The sequence below is a fragment of the Phocoena sinus genome, chromosome 16, assembly GCF_008692025.1.
Source record: "Phocoena sinus isolate mPhoSin1 chromosome 16, mPhoSin1.pri, whole genome shotgun sequence".
Taxonomy (NCBI): domain Eukaryota; kingdom Metazoa; phylum Chordata; class Mammalia; order Artiodactyla; family Phocoenidae; genus Phocoena; species Phocoena sinus.
In genome coordinates, this window is record NC_045778.1 from 16,476,729 (window position 1) to 16,492,276 (window position 15,548).

The window sequence follows — 15,548 nt, forward strand, 5'->3', positions numbered from 1 at the left end:
GTAACAGAAAGAGGATGAAAATAAACCTTTTAAATATATACTTGATGGGCCCATACTCACACAGACTGAACTAAAAGGCCGGGGATAAATTCGTAGAAGGAGGACTTAAAGGCCTGTCACCTACAAATATGTAAATATAACATACATATAAACATGTACTATTTCTCCAAAAAAAATTTCAATAGGGACTTAGGAGTACCACACACTCTCACCAACAGCTAAGCAATAATACTCTATCTGACACTTTGGCAATAAGAAAGAAAATTTTTATCTGGATTTTCCTAATAATCAGTGAAACTGAAAACATTTTCTTAGTATGACATGGAAAATTTGATTAACATGTGAATGTCCACGGCCCTCCTCCTTCCACTTCCTTCTTTCTTAAAAAGGAATGACTTGCTGATACTAAGTTGACCAACACAATAAAGGCAACAAGTAAGAAATGTTGGGGGGAAGTGATCTTGTTAGCTGGGATCTGAGGAAAAAGCTTTAGAGTGTGACCTGTAAGAAGCCCCAGGGCAGTAAGAGAAATGGGGAGGAGAAAAGACCTTGCAAGAATAATCTGGTTTATGAATTAAATTCCCTTTAATGCTCTTTGAAGAAAAAATGGAACTCCTTTTTAATAACTTTTGGGGTTCAACTATGCTTCTTGAACAAGACCCAGTTCTGAATTTGGACCAAGTGTATTCGTAAATCAGTTAGGATTACAGTTTCTCCTGGCCATTTGCACCACTTTTATAAATTATGTGTTGATATTTGTGCATTTTTTTCCTACCAAGATTTTTTTTTCATTAATAAGCTTCATTTTCTAGAGCAGTTTTCAGTTCACAAAAATTGAGGGGAGGGGCTTCCCTGGTGGCCAGTGGTTGAGAGTCCACCTGCCGATGCAGGGGACACGGGTTCATGCCCCAGTCCGGGAAGATCCCACATGCAGCAGAGTGGCTGGGCCCGTGAGCCATGCCACTGAGCCTGCGCGTCCAGAGCCTGTGCTCCGCAACGGGAGAGGCCACAACAGTGAGAGGCCCGCATACAGCAAAAAAAAAAAAAATTGAGGGTAAAGGACAAAGAGTTCCCATATACCTTCTGTCCCCACACACATAACAACCTCCCCACTATTAACATCCCCACCAGAGCGTTACATTTGTTAGAACTGATGAACCTACATTGACGTATCATTATCACCCAAAGTCCACAGATTACATTAGAATCCACTCTATTGTATATTGTATAGATTTGGACAAAAGTATAACGACATATTTATACCACTGTAACAACATACAGAATAGTTTCACTGCCCTAAAAATCCTCTGTCCTCTGCCTATTCATCTGCAAAGCTTTTAATTTTAATGAAGTCCAGCTTACCAATTATTTATTTCATGGATAATGCCTTTGGTGTTATACCTAAAAAAATCATTGCCATATTCAAGGCCACTTAAGTTTTCCCCTATGTTATCTTCTAGAAGTTTCAGAGTTTTGCATTTTACATTTAGGTCTATGATACACTTTTAGTTAATTTTTATGGAAGGCCATAAGGTCTATGTCTAGATCCATCTTTGCACGTGGATGTCCAGTTGTACCAGCACTATTCGTTGACAAGAATATCTCTGCTCCAATGTATTTCCTTTGCTTCTTTGTGTCAAAGTTCAGTTGACTATATTTGTATGCCCTTATTTCTGGGCTCTCTATTCTATTCCACTGATGTACTTGTCTATTCTTTCACCAATACCATACTGTCTTGATTAATGTAGCTTTATAGCAAGTCTTGAAGTCGAGTAGTGTCAGTTCTGACTTTATTTTTCTTCAATACTGAGTTGACTACTGAGTCTTTTGCCTCAGCATACAAACTTTAGAATCAGTTTGTCAATATCTACAAAATTACCTGCTGGAATTTTGATTTGGATTGTACTGAACCTACAGACCAAGTTGGGAAGAACTGACATCTTGACACTATTGAGTCTTCCTAACCATGAGCGTGGAATATCTCTCCACTTAGTCTTTTTTTTTTTTTAAAGACATTTTCTATTTTTTTAACAAATTCATTTATTTTATTTTTGGCTGTGTTGGGTCTTTGTTGCTGCAGGCGGGCTTTCTCTAGTTGCAGCGAGTGGGGCTCCTCTTCATTGCGGTGGCTTCTCTCGTTGCGGAGCACGTGCTCCAGAGTGCAGGCTCAGTAGTTGTGGCTCACGGGCCTAGCTACTCCGCGGCATGTGGGACCCTCCCGGACCAGGGCCTGAACCTGTGTCCTCTGCACCGGCAGGCAGACTCTCAACCGCTGCACCACCAGGGAAGCCCTCCACTTAGTCTTTGATTTCGTTCAGAGTTTTGGGGTTTTGTTTTTGTTTCTGTTTTTGTGCCACCCTGTGTGGCTTGCAGGATCTTAGTTCCCTGACCAGGGATTGAACCCGGGCCCCCAGCAGTGGAAATGCAGAGTCCTAACCACTGGACCACCAGGGAATTAATCAGAGTTGTATTGTTTTCCTCAAATACATCTTAATTTTGTTAGGTTTATACCTAAGTTTTTCATCTGGGGGGACACTAAAGTAAATGATATTGTGCTTTCAATTTCAAATTCTACTTGTTCACAGATAGCATATAGGAAAGCAATTAACTCTTTTATATTAATCTTGTATCCTGCAACTTTGCTATCATCACTTATAATCCAAGAATCTTTTTGTCAATTACTCCTGATGTTTTACACAATCATGTAGAAATAACACTGCAAACAAAGAGAGTTTTATTTCTTCCCATTCAGTATAATTTTTTTCCCTTTTCTTATCTTATTGCATTAAGTTGGACTTCCAGTATGATGCCAAAAAGCCATGGTTAGAAGGGACATTCCTTTTTTATCCTTTCTTAGAATTTCTACCTCTCTGCTTACACTGTCCATCTATGCTTGCATGTTGTCTAGTTTCCCCATTAAAACCCTTAGTATATTAATCATAGTTCTTCTTTAAATTCCTGGTCTGATAATTCCAACATTCCTTCCACATCTGACTCTGGTTCTGATGACTGCTCAGTCGCTTCAAATGGATTTTTTGCCTTTTAGATGCCTTGTAATTTTTTGTTGAAAGGCAGACATGAAGCACTGGGTAAAAGGAACTGTGGTAAAGTAGTGGTACGGTGGGGAAGGGGGAGCATTCTATAGTCCTATGATTAGGTCTCAGTCTTCCAGTGACCCTAAACCTCTGGACTGTAAACTTCACCAATGCTTCTCAGTTCCCACCTCCCTTAGATGGGACAGGATGGCTGGAGGGGGCAGGAGTTATGTATTTCCCTTCCCCTACGTGTATGGCTAGAGGGGCTCAAATTGGGTTTTTCCCTCCTCCCCTCCCCCCTCCCCGGTGGAAGACTAGAGCTGGCTGGTGTGGGGTATTTCCCTTCCGCCAGTTAGGTTAGGCTCTGGTGAAATAGTTTCTCCCGAGGGCATACTTTGTTAAGAAGAGCAGATGCACTGGTATATTTCAAAATGGTTTCTTTTTCGTTTCCCTGCTTCCAGCAGGGGGAATTTTTCTTCAATACTAACTGTGAAGATCAGGTAGAGCTCCTATGACTGGATTCTCTTGCAGTTTTTAACTCTCAGAGTTGTCCACACTGAGCCTCCAGATTCAATTACAGTTTAGGTTTTCCTACCCTGGCACTGGTTCTTGCAGAGGTTTCCACTCCAGTGAGTTGTGATTCTCCATATCTGCCTGTTTCTCAAATTTGGGAGACAGCAGTTTATCCTATGACCTATGACCTTACTTCTCTGAAGCATCTAAGAAGAATTGTTGATTTTTTAGTTTGTTCAGCTTTTTACTTGTTAGAGTTGCAACTCCTAAGCTGCTTCTTACATCCCTGACTGGAAACCAGAGATTCTGAGTGTTGAGACACATTTTTAATTAATGCTTTTTTTAATGAGTGCTTTGTATATTAAGAATATTAACCTTTGTTGGGTTTTACGAATGTTTTTCCCCAATTTGTCATTTGTCTTGAAATCTTATTTATATTGTTTTTTGAAGGCATAGGGGTTTTAAATTCTTATGCAATCAAGTCTATGAAATTTGCCTTTTTGGTTTCTGATTTTATGGCATGCTCTGAGAGGGCTTTCCATTATTATTATGATTTTATTACCTTCACGTTTTCTTTTTATACTTTCATGGTACTTTTAGTTTTTACATTTACAGTTCTTATCCATCCAGAACTACTTTTTCTTCAGATTTTATTAAATGGCTAGCTGGCTGTCATAAAATCATTTACTAAATAAATCTATCATGTCCCAACTGATGTAATATTCTACCTTTATCTTAGACTAAATACCTATATACAATTGGGTCTCGTTCTAGACTTTACTCTTGGCCAAAAAACAAAACAAAACAAAACAAAACCTGGCAACAGAGATACGCCTCTAAAGGAACTGGATAGCTGGAGACAGGTGATAAAAGAAGACTAACAGACTAACTTTTCATTGTTCACCCTTTTGCATTTTATTCCGGGTGCTTTCAACTACCACTCAAAAACATCAACGAGAATTGTTTAAAGTTCTGCTTACTAGACATAACAGAATTATCAAATATTTCAGCTCTCTGTAAATGACATCATAACAACCCCCATATGCACCTGAACAATACCCAAAATCATAGATCTACCTTGATTTCAAAACTGGGAACTATGATTTAAATGAATAGTAAAAGTGCCTCAAATATGTCTAAATCCGTAATCATTGTAAGCAAAGCTGCTACCTCAAATGTATAAGAACCTGATATGTGTTCCCTAGATCCAGCCATCACAGACATATTTTGCTTTCTTCATGGAATGTTAGCTAGTAACTAAATACTTAATTCACAATCTAATCTTTCACCTAGGGGCAGGACAGGAATAAAGACCCAGATGTAGAGAATGTACTTGAGGACACGGGAGGGGGAAGGGTAGGCTGGGACAAAGTGAGAGAGTGGCATGGACTTACATATACTACTAAACGTAAAATGGATAGCTAGTGGGAAGCAGCCGCATGGCACAGGGAGATCAGCTCGGTGCTTTGTGACCACCTAGAGGGTGGGATGGGAGGGTGGGAGGGAGACGCAAGAGGGAGGAGATATGAGGATATATGTATATGTATAGCTGATGTTATACAGCAGAAACTGAGACACCATTGTAAAGCAATTATACTCCAACAAAGATGTTAAAAAAAAAAGAATCTAATCTTTCTATTCTAATGCAATCCAATTACTTTATTTTCAATATTATTTCTTATAATTTGATTTCAATGTCATCTGCCAAATTTGACCTCTGTTGTAACCATAATACCATAAAGCAAACTGGCTAAGACAAAAAACATTCATCTGGCAGCAGATGGAAAAACAACAGGTTTTGTCTTTTAAGTCATTCTCTTTAAGATCCTCTCCCTCACACTATTTTCTAAACAACTATGAAAGGTAGACTCATTTAGTCATTTTAGCCTTTCTATAAATAAAAATATTTTCAAGCACTTGAAAATACTCCTCCAACAGAAACTGCAGGTGACCTAGTATTTAGTTTCAATGGCATACTCATTAATTATATAGATTAGATACTATCTCTGTACCCTGTAATTCTCTCACTATCTGCTCTCCTAGATACTTTCCCACTCTCTTTTTTTTCCTAATAAATAAACTCCTTTAACATGTAGAAGACACATAATCCACATATCTCCCAGGAACTCTAAGTGAAAATGCAGAAGAGAAACCAATTCTTTTTAATAGTCTAATTACCCTTAGTTTTTAAAACCCCTTGCATTGGATCATCATAACATTATCATCCCCATTTAACAGGAAACAGATCGACCTGCCACATATCACATTACTGGCAATTAAAATAGGTCTCCTGATGTCCTTTGCCCTAAATATGCTGCATCCCACCATGATTAAACTCAATACCCAAAGAAAAGTCTTTGTAGAATACAATGACGGAAGTGCTCAAATGAATACTAGTAATATATGTTTTTTAAAAATCAATTAAGTTTAGTATTTAAAGAAACAATTTTCCATCTTGTAAACAAGAAATGATCTCAAGTACACCAAAAGAGACCACACTTTAAAAGGCAGCAGGTAATGTATTTCCTTTTCTCCCACTGTCTCCAGAGCCTTGTCTTACACCATGAAGCACTTACCTAATGGCCACGTACTACTAAATCTCAACTATACACCCACTACTAAAATCTGGGTACTTCCCATGTGAGACTTCTCCTCAGATGAAATTACTCTTTGTTTAGGCTAAGAGTTCTCAACCGTATCAGGCTTGATGTCCCCCTTTCATAAAATATTTTGCATCTTCTGCTTTATCACCCTGAAATGAAATTTAAAACAATCTCCCTACAGACTTCAAACAAACCCACGTATCCTAAATAAAATATGAATGGAAAAGCGAAATGAAAATCATTTAAAATAAGATAATATGTATTTCAATATATTAATCTTGAAACAAAACTGAACTAGAAGACATACAAGAGTAATTAGTAGCTAACCATGACAGCTATGAATGCAAAGTAGTTTGTGATGCAATTCTCCAAAACTGTAAACAACTCTTGATTAAGTTGTGAACGAAACAAATCTTTCTTTCGCACAGCAGCTGCATGGACACAGACACTGGAAAATTCAGTCTCAGTTAAACCCATGGTTTATATGTAAAATGGAGGTTCCAGGTTCATATAATTACACGTATTACACAAATGTCAGGCAGGATATTCCTAAACCTTGCAGGACATGGGAACATTCTTTGTCCAGGACAGCCCATGCATTTACAAAGAGTATATATATATATATATATATATATATATATATATATATATATATATAGCATCCCTGGCCCCCACCCATCAAATGCTAGTGGTTAGCCCCAATCACTCCAACAACCCCCCAAAAATTCCTCCCAACTTCCTCCTAGAGGGAACCCCCATCTGGACCCACTGCCTTAAACACAATTCAACTATCACAGTATAATGTAAAGAGCACTCGGGAAGCGTGGATTAGAGTTCCAGTTCTATCACCTATGCGTTATTTGTCCATTCAGTGAGCTCTCTAAACCTCAGTTTCCAGTGTACAAAATGGGAATAAACACTACCTAGGCTCTGAGTTGTAAAAGGTTGACTCCACAAATTGTAGCACAGGGTAGGTGGTTTCCAACACACGGCATATTGAGATGTGAAGAAGGGGGCTGTTGCAGATTGAGAGCAGCAAAAAGTGACACGAATGTGGAGGAGGTTGAAGATATAACAAGCATACAGGATGAAATTTAACACACAACAGCCTACAGACATTTCAGAGAGCAGTGAGCAGTCCTATATATCTCAACAACCCCTGAAAGCATTAGTGTATTATGATGCAGTGAAATAATATTCAGAATGATGACCCCTCCAAAATAAGAAGGCAAGAAAGACAGCTTTAAGAGACTGCCACTGTTCAAGGCTGAAATTTCATAAAGTTTTCATACTTAAGAGAGTGACTGTACTAAAAATCATTATTTGAACTTTTACTGGGCAATTACCCTATTCTAGACACTAGGAAAACACAAATAACTAATATACCATACCTGTCCTTAAACATTTTATCATCCAGTAGATTAGGCATAAGTAAAACATAACCATTATATAAAGCAGAATGACACAGGTATTAAATAGATATTCAAGTAATAAATTCTGGGGACCTAGAGAAAATTATGAATAACTATGAAAATCAAGGACATCTTCATGGCAGAGCACACTGAAAAACTGACAGGTAGAGAATGGGAGGCAAATCATTAAAGAAAAAATGAAGTCTAGGCATAGGCACTGAGGGTGAAAATACAGCTTGGTTCAGAGAAAAATGGTAGGGAAAGGGTACTTTAGAGGTTGGGAGGACAGTAAAAATTAAGGCTGTAAAAAACATTTCAGGACCTGTTCATGGAGGAATCTGAATGCCATTCAAGTAACTTTGAGTTTTACTGGGCAAGAGAATTTTCCAGAAAACTGGTGCTTATGTGGCACATGTGATCCCCAAATAATGCTGAATAATGGCCAAAAATAAGATTCTGAACAAATGCAAATTTTCATTAGTGAGATCCCTGAAATTAAAATATACTTTCTAAATATGGGTAAATAAGCAAAAGAACCTAACCCAAGAGCAGAAAGCAGTTTCTGATTTCATTCCTTAAATAATGAAAATATTATTAAATGTATTGAATCTGGGACCTTAAAAGAATTCAAGACAATCTTATATTTGCTTTTGATTTTCTCCCAAGCAAGTGGGAGAACTTTCTAAACATGTATTTAGCATGCTTTATGTCACCCCTGGAAGGCAGGAGGTAAGCTGTAGTATTATCAGCCTCTTTTTACTATGGGGAAACTGAGGAACAAAAAGAATAAATTAGAGTATGGTCACAAAATAAGTTGTTATATTTCCTGGGGCTTTCAACTTTCAAATAAGGCTTAAAGCGCCCATTTCATCCTTTATTCTTCGTACCATCTGAATACCAGAATTATCTTTTATTATCGTCTTAACAGAAAAAAAAATAAGATGATAATTAAACTTTAAGATCACTTTCTCGACTTGGTACTGCCACCAAAAAAAATCAGATTTTAAATTCTGTCTCCTGAAATTATCATACCTGAAAGAGCTGTAAGGTGTAAGCAGTAATCCAACCTCCCCAAAAATAGACAGCTGTAAATAGCATGACAGGTCAGGAATCCTAGGCCCAACTTTTACTTTGAATATCTAGCAGGTCAGAGGTGTGTTTGTAAAACAGGCTTTGCAGATGTTGTGATGGAAAGTTGCCTTAAGAGGCCCGGAACAGTGGTATCTATACACCCACTACTGCAAACTTGAAATCCAATGCTTTCCTCCTTCTGCCCCTCCCTGCACTGCACCACGCACCAGAAGACTCCTGATACACACAGGCCTGTGCAAAGATCCTCCCGACGTTTGCCTTAAAATGCGGTACTCTGAGGACGTCCAGGGCCTCAGTGAACAGTGAGAACACCGGATGTGGCTAAACACATCTCAAAATCTCTCCTCTCCAGAATCTAGGGCCTGGTCTAGAGGATTCTATCGGACACAGAGTTCCTGCTACTATTTTGCTTTTCACACAGGCACTCACAACCCCTATCCACACGTCCCCTTCCTCAGCCTCCGCCTCCCACCCCCCCCCAACGACCCCCAAGCCAGGTGGACTTCCCAGGGACAGAAGGGACAGGAAGAGAGAAGTGAGAGCCCAGATAACCGAGCCACAACGCCATCCGGAGCGGGCCGGGGTCTCGCCAGCCCAGCCCCCGGAGCCCGGCAACCCAGACCTGGCCTCGGCCAACGCGCCGCCGCCGCCGCCGCCGCCTATCAGCGGAGCGCAGGGGCGGGGCTGGCTGGCTCGGCGGCGGCTCCGCCGGCGGGCGGGGACGGGCGGGGGACCGACCGCAGCGCAGCTCGGGCCGCCGCGCGCAGACACGGGGCCCAGCTCCCGAGGGCGCCAGCGCGGCCCCGGGGAGCGCGAGGAGCCGGCGAGCGCGCGGCCTGCCGTTGGCGGCCTGGTCCGCCACGCTTGGCGCCCACCCGCCCCCGAGGTGGGGTCCAGGCCCCCGGGAAGATGGTGTCCTGGATCATCTCCAGAGCCGTGGTGTAAGTGCCGCTCACTACGCCCCCGAACCCCCCACGCGAGGCCCGGGGGAAGGGTGGGGGGGCTAGGAGCCAGGAGGAGAAGGCAAGGCCGGGGCCTGGGCGGGGTGGGCTGGCCTGGCCTCAGGCCTGCCCGGGGTCTGGGAGCCCTCGGCCTCCTCACCCTAGTCCACGTCGCTGCGGGGCTCCCTGCGTCGGCGGAGGGCCCGGCGGCTGCGGCGCGGCCGGGCTGCGTGCAGCTCGTCTGCCCTGCTCCCCGGCGCTGGGTGGGCAGGCGCGCAGGGCAGGCGGCGCGCGCTCCCCGCTCCCGCTCCCCGCGCTGCGCGGCACCGCCCTGCGGGCCCGGGAGCGGCGCGCCTGGCGGCGGCGCCCTGCGCAGGCTCCTCAGAAACTGAGCGCGGGAGGCTCCGCGATCCTCCTGAGGATGCCGTGGCAGCGCCGAGCCTTTGTATCGTGCGTTGCGGGTCTCCCAGGGTGGCTGATCACGTGTGGTAGGAGGAGAGATTTGTCTAAAAATCCGAGACCGCTCCCAGCTCAGATCCTTGGGAAGGGTCTCAGGTGCCTCGAGGTTTACAGCTTATCGAGAAAGGAGCTCATTATTGAATGGTGACACTCGCCTGTTCGTCCAGATCCCAGAATTTGGCCCTATCTTAGTGGAAATATTTGCAAAGGGATTGAGAGGCTGCAGGTGCCTGTTGCCTTTGTTCAAATTATCGGTTCATTGTGTTTTTACCAACAAGTGCTACAGGCCCGTAAGAAAAAAATTAGTTGAGTTGTGGTGTTTACTCTGTAAAGGTATTTGTTGGGCTTCAATTTAATTTCCTCCCATCCTCCCTGACTTAACCCCCTCCTCGAAAACAAAAGTCACGAAGTAAACAATGACGTAGTTACAGCCAGGGGCCCGTGGATTCATTAATCATGATGTCTGTAGGAGTAGTATTATCTCTGTACCTTTATGAAATGTTTTTGTGAGGTGGTAGGCTTCTCTGATTAGCTTTATAATGTGGGAAAAGTAGCATTACCAGATTTTTAATTTATTTCTCAATGGGGAAAAGGAGCTAATTTTTCTGTTGGGTTTTTTTGTTTGTTTTTTTTGTGTTTTTTGGAGAGTGAATTAATTGCTTAGTAGCCCTGTTTAACCTGACTTACAGTAGTATTCAAAATGTGTTATTTGATTGTCTTAATCAGTTTTTTCTTCCTCGGTATAGCTTTTAGCTTTAAAGCTTCAGAGTGTCCCATGTTCATCTGTACAAAACTAAAACTCAAAAAATGAAAGCATAGCAAAGATGTCTTAAGATTTTTTTTTTAGCCTTTTGGGGCCTTCTTTGAGTCTACATTTTCATCACACAGACATACCTTTCCCGACCTAGAAGATGTCTATCAGTTGTTGTGTCAGCACCTAGGAAATCAAGTATCCCATTAAGACATTTTTTTTTATTCTCTGGGTTCCTTTAACCAGTTCTTTAACTGACAGAAAATTGTGAAGCACTTTTAGTTTTCATTACTGAAAATCAGATTTTTGATTTTGATCATTAACTATGAGTATGAGTGTCTTTTCTAGGTGCTATCTAGAACACAGAGGTTATTAACACATAACTGATCTTAATGGAACTGCCAGTTGGAATACACCGATACCTGCAGTACAGGTCAAGTCTTCTAAGAGTTACACCCAGAGCTATAGAGTTTAGACAAGGAAGGGAATATATCTGGTTGGAGAATCAGAAAAAGCAAGGGAGATTACATTTGAGATGGGCCTTAAAGGACAGACCGAAATTCGACAGCCAGAGATGAAAATGGAGAGGATTCCAGATAAAGGGATCACTGTGAGCCAAAGAACAGAGGAGGGAAAGCCCAAATGAGTTACCTAGGACTTAAGAGACTGAGGAGAGAGAAAGCTGGAAAGGTAGGCTGGGGCCTGTTTTCAAGGAATTTCATGAAGAATTGATAGCTATTATTAGGCAGCAATGGCCTTGCTTTAGAAGATTCTCTCCCTGTGTGAGATGGTTGTGAATGGAGAGACTCTGAAAATGGGGAGACCACTTAAGGGGTTCCCTAACTGGAGAGAGAGGATTAAAACCCGCAATGCTAGAACCTACAGAATTGAAAGTGTGAGGAAAAGGAAAGGGAGCAAAATAGTGAGGGAGAAAAGGTCATGGGAAGGTATTTATCAGGTGTCTGGAAATGTATTTCATGAGCCCTTGAACAACTAGCATATTAAAAAAGAGCACTTGGGGCTTCCCTGGTGGCGCAGTGGTTGAGAGTCCGCCTGCCGATGCAGGGGACACGGGTTCGTGGCCCGGCCCGGGAAGATCCCACATGCCGCAGAGCGGCTAGACCCGTGAGCCATGGCCTCTGAGCCTGCGCGTCCTGAGCCTGTGCTCCACAACGGGAGGGGCCACTGTAGGGAATATAACCATCATTATATTTTGCCCCTACTCTCTAAGCACTGAATGTTTTCTACTCCCTTGATCACCCATAACAGCACAAAGGATCAACCCCCAGGGTTTACACAAACTTGGAAACCTTTTTCACACCAGCAGATAGGTTAACTACATTCTTTCTAATCTACTGGAACAGCCAGCTAATCCTCAGCCTGAAGAAAGATCAGACAGTTCTCTCAACATGAACCTCTGGTGGCATGTGCAGGGAACATAAGGACCCTCTTTAACCAGAGCTCCCTGTGTACATGAGCACTTTCTCCCCAAGCCCTGTGGCAGACCATTTCTGGAAAGAGCAGTGACTTGGTTATCAGACCTGGATGCCAGTTAATAGCTGCATGGTCCTGGGCAACATACGAAACCTGAGCTTCATTGTTCTTGTCTTAAAATGGTTATATTTACCTCCTTAAAACTGTTGTAAAGATTAAATTAGTTTAACTAAAACACACCAAATATGGTGCTTGGCATTTGTTGTGCCCTTAAAACGTAATATGTACATAGATTTTTTTTTTTTTTTTAACAAGGGAGAGGAGTAAGATGGTATAGCAAGAAGTATCATTGGACTATGATTCTCATTATTGTTATCATTGGGAACCTGGAATTTAGAACTAGCTTTGGTTGTTTTAACCAGCTGAATGACCTTGAGTCAACCTGTCACTGATAGTAGACCTCCGTTTCTTACTCTGTAGAGGTAGAGGGATCTGATGATCTCCAAAATCTTTTTCTTTTTAAGATTTTTTTAACGTGGACAATTTTTTTTTTTTTTTTTTTTTTTTATGCGTTACGCGGGCCTCTCACTGTTGTGGCCTCTCCCGTTGCGGAGGACAGGCTCCGGACGCGCAGGCTCAGCGGCCATGGCTCACGGGCCCAGCCGCTCCGCGGCATGTGGGATCCTCCCAGACCGGGGCACGAACCCGCGTCCCCTGCATCGGCAGGCGGACTCTCAACCACTGCGCCACCAGGGAAGCCCTTCGTGGACAATTTTTAAAGGTTTTATTGAATTTGTTACAATATTGCTTATGTTTTATGTTTTGGTTTTCTGGCTGCGATTGAACCCGCATCCCTGCATCGGAAGGCCAAGTCTTAACCACTGGACTGCCAGTGAAGACCCTCCAAACTGTTTTGTACAGCTGTAGCATTCTGTGATGCTATGAGAGGATTTTCATTTTTTTTTCAGTCTGTTTAAAATCAACTTACCTTAATTTTACAGGCAAAATGGAAAGGTTAGTTAGCAATTATTAAGGGATAGTAATCTGAGACTACCAAATGATATTATATGTGATACAATATGTGATACCCATAACCTTACCTTTTAAAACATGATTCTTAGAGGTTGAGGGAAACCCCATTTTTCTACCTTTTCTTAATTTGTGTATACAGCATAGATTGTGGTGAAGATCAGGACTAAAGACTGATTGCCTGAATTCAAATATCAGCTCTGCCATTTAGTATTGGCTATAGCCTACCCCATAAGATTAAATGTGCTTGCATACAATAATGTCCATTCTCCATCATCAGGTAGATGGTAAGTATTCAGTAACTGTTAGTAGTTGTTATTAGAACAAGGAAGAACGTATTTTACTCTAGTCCCAGCATACTGAATGTTTAAACTATTTTCAATTTACATTTTTCTTTCTGTCTCTTTGTGTAGGTGACATACTTGTAATTAAGAGTATAGTAAAATATTTTTTACACTGCCATTAATTGTTATATGGTAAGCATCTTCTATGTTGCTCTGAAATCTTATATGTTCTATTTGATCAGGCCAGTATTCATAATTTTCATAGCCATTCTTCTATGTTTTAATTTTCCTTTTAGATCATTTCTAATATCTCATTATCATAGGTAATGCTACAATGTAATTATAGTGCTGCAATGGACATCATTCATATATACTTTTTAGTATTTCCTTAGGATAGTATCCAAGAGGAGTATTTCTGAGTCAAAGGCTATAAATATTTTTATGACCATTGATACCGATTTCCACATTGCTGTCCAGAAGGATATTAGTACTTTTCACTGCCACCAACAATGTATGAGTCTGTCTTTATGACAGTGTAGCCAGACTAGGAGGCTTTAATTTTTTTATACTTTCCTAATGAATATAACAGATCTCACTGTTTTCTTTTGCATTTTGTTTCTTATTTGCAAGGTTTAATATTTGTTCTAATATTTATTATATCACATATTGTGCAAATAATCTTTATGCACTTTACCCATTTATCTCTTGGTTAGCTAATAATTTACTTGTTTGTCTGAGCTCCTTACATAATAAAGAAATTAACCTTAAATCCTATTTGATGCAAGTATGTTTCTCAATCTAACCGTACTTCTCTCTAGATATTTTACTTTTACTTATATAGAGAGTTTACAGTTTAAACGCAGTTCACAGTTCAACTTGTTCATTTTTTACTTTGTGATTTCTTTTTCACTTCTAAAGTATTTACTCCAGATATTTGATTAGCACTACTTTCTCATATAGAATTAGATAAATTTGGAGAATTCCTTTTAAATTCCATAAATCTGCATTTCCCTTTTTGCATCTTAAACACATTTTAATTTTCCTTTTACCATAATTTTATTATTTGGCAGTACTAGTAAAACCTAAGTCTTCTTTCTTTAATTGATCCTCTTCCATTATAGTTAATGGGTATCTTTAGAGTCTAAATTAACATATCTAAAAAACCATACTCCAGCAGTTTTCCCCTTTCTTTCCAACTTCATCTGTTTTCCCTCTCTGCTAGATCTTTCTTGTCAGCATGCAAACATGCTATTATTGCTCCCATCTTTTTTTTTTTTTTTTTTTTTATTGTGCGGGCCTCTCACTGTTGTGGCCTCTCCCGTTGCGGAGCACAGGCTCCGGACGCGCGGGCTCAGAGGCCATGGCTCACGGGCCCAGCCGCTCCGCGGCATGTGGGATCTTCCCGGACCGGGGCACAAACCCGTGTCCCCTGCATCGGCAGGCAGACTCTCAACCACTGTGTCACCAGGGAAGCCCCTATTGCTCCCATCTTAAAAAAAAAAAAAAAAAAAAACTTTCAGCCTACTATACTTTCCATCTCATTTACCCATTTCTCTCCCTCTCTTTAAAGCAAAAAACTCCTCAAAAGAATAGTCTATACACAGTTTCTCCACTTCCTCTCCTTTGAGTCACTCTCGAACCCCTACCGTTTGGGCTTTGCCACCGACCACTCCACTAAAATTACCCTTCTGTAAGTCAGCAGTGACCTCCACGTGGCCAAACTGGCCCTCATCTGACTCAGCAGCAGCTTTTCATACAATTGCTCATTCTCTCCTTGTAGTACTGTCTTCACTTGGATTCCCAGAAACCTTGCTTTTTTTGTTTTCTTCGTAACTCACTGGCCACTCCCTGCCCAGTCTCCCTTGCCACGCTCCTCCACATGCCCTAAAGTTGATGTGTCCAGGGGCTCAGTTCTTAAACCTTTTTCTCTTCTATCTACACACCTATGAGGACTCTTGCTAATTTATATCTGCAACCCAGACCTCTGCTGAACTC

General features: G+C 41.4%; 2 protein-coding genes and 1 non-coding gene across 4 annotated transcripts in view; 1 reads left to right on the forward strand and 2 right to left on the reverse strand.

The window, feature by feature from the left end:
- Positions 1-9,857, reverse strand: part of JMJD1C (jumonji domain containing 1C) — a 305,528-nt gene extending 295,671 nt beyond the window's left edge. Inside the window, exon 1 of the mRNA XM_032607635.1 lies at positions 9,757-9,857. The gene's annotated coding sequence lies outside the window, so the exon portion shown is untranslated. The remainder of the gene's footprint in view (positions 1-9,756) is intronic.
- TRNAG-UCC lies at positions 2,382-2,454 on the reverse strand. Its single transcript has one exon. It is a non-coding gene; the product is annotated as a tRNA-Gly (tRNA).
- The window catches only part of REEP3 (receptor accessory protein 3), a 100,409-nt gene continuing 94,242 nt past the window's right edge, over positions 9,382-15,548 (forward strand). The window contains exon 1 of one of the 2 annotated variants that reach the window (XM_032607640.1): positions 9,382-9,596. In XM_032607640.1, coding sequence (XP_032463531.1) covers positions 9,565-9,596 — 32 coding nt within the window. In that variant the 5' untranslated portion in view covers positions 9,382-9,564. The remainder of the gene's footprint in view (positions 9,597-15,548) is intronic. The other variant, XM_032607642.1, reaches the window with a different exon arrangement.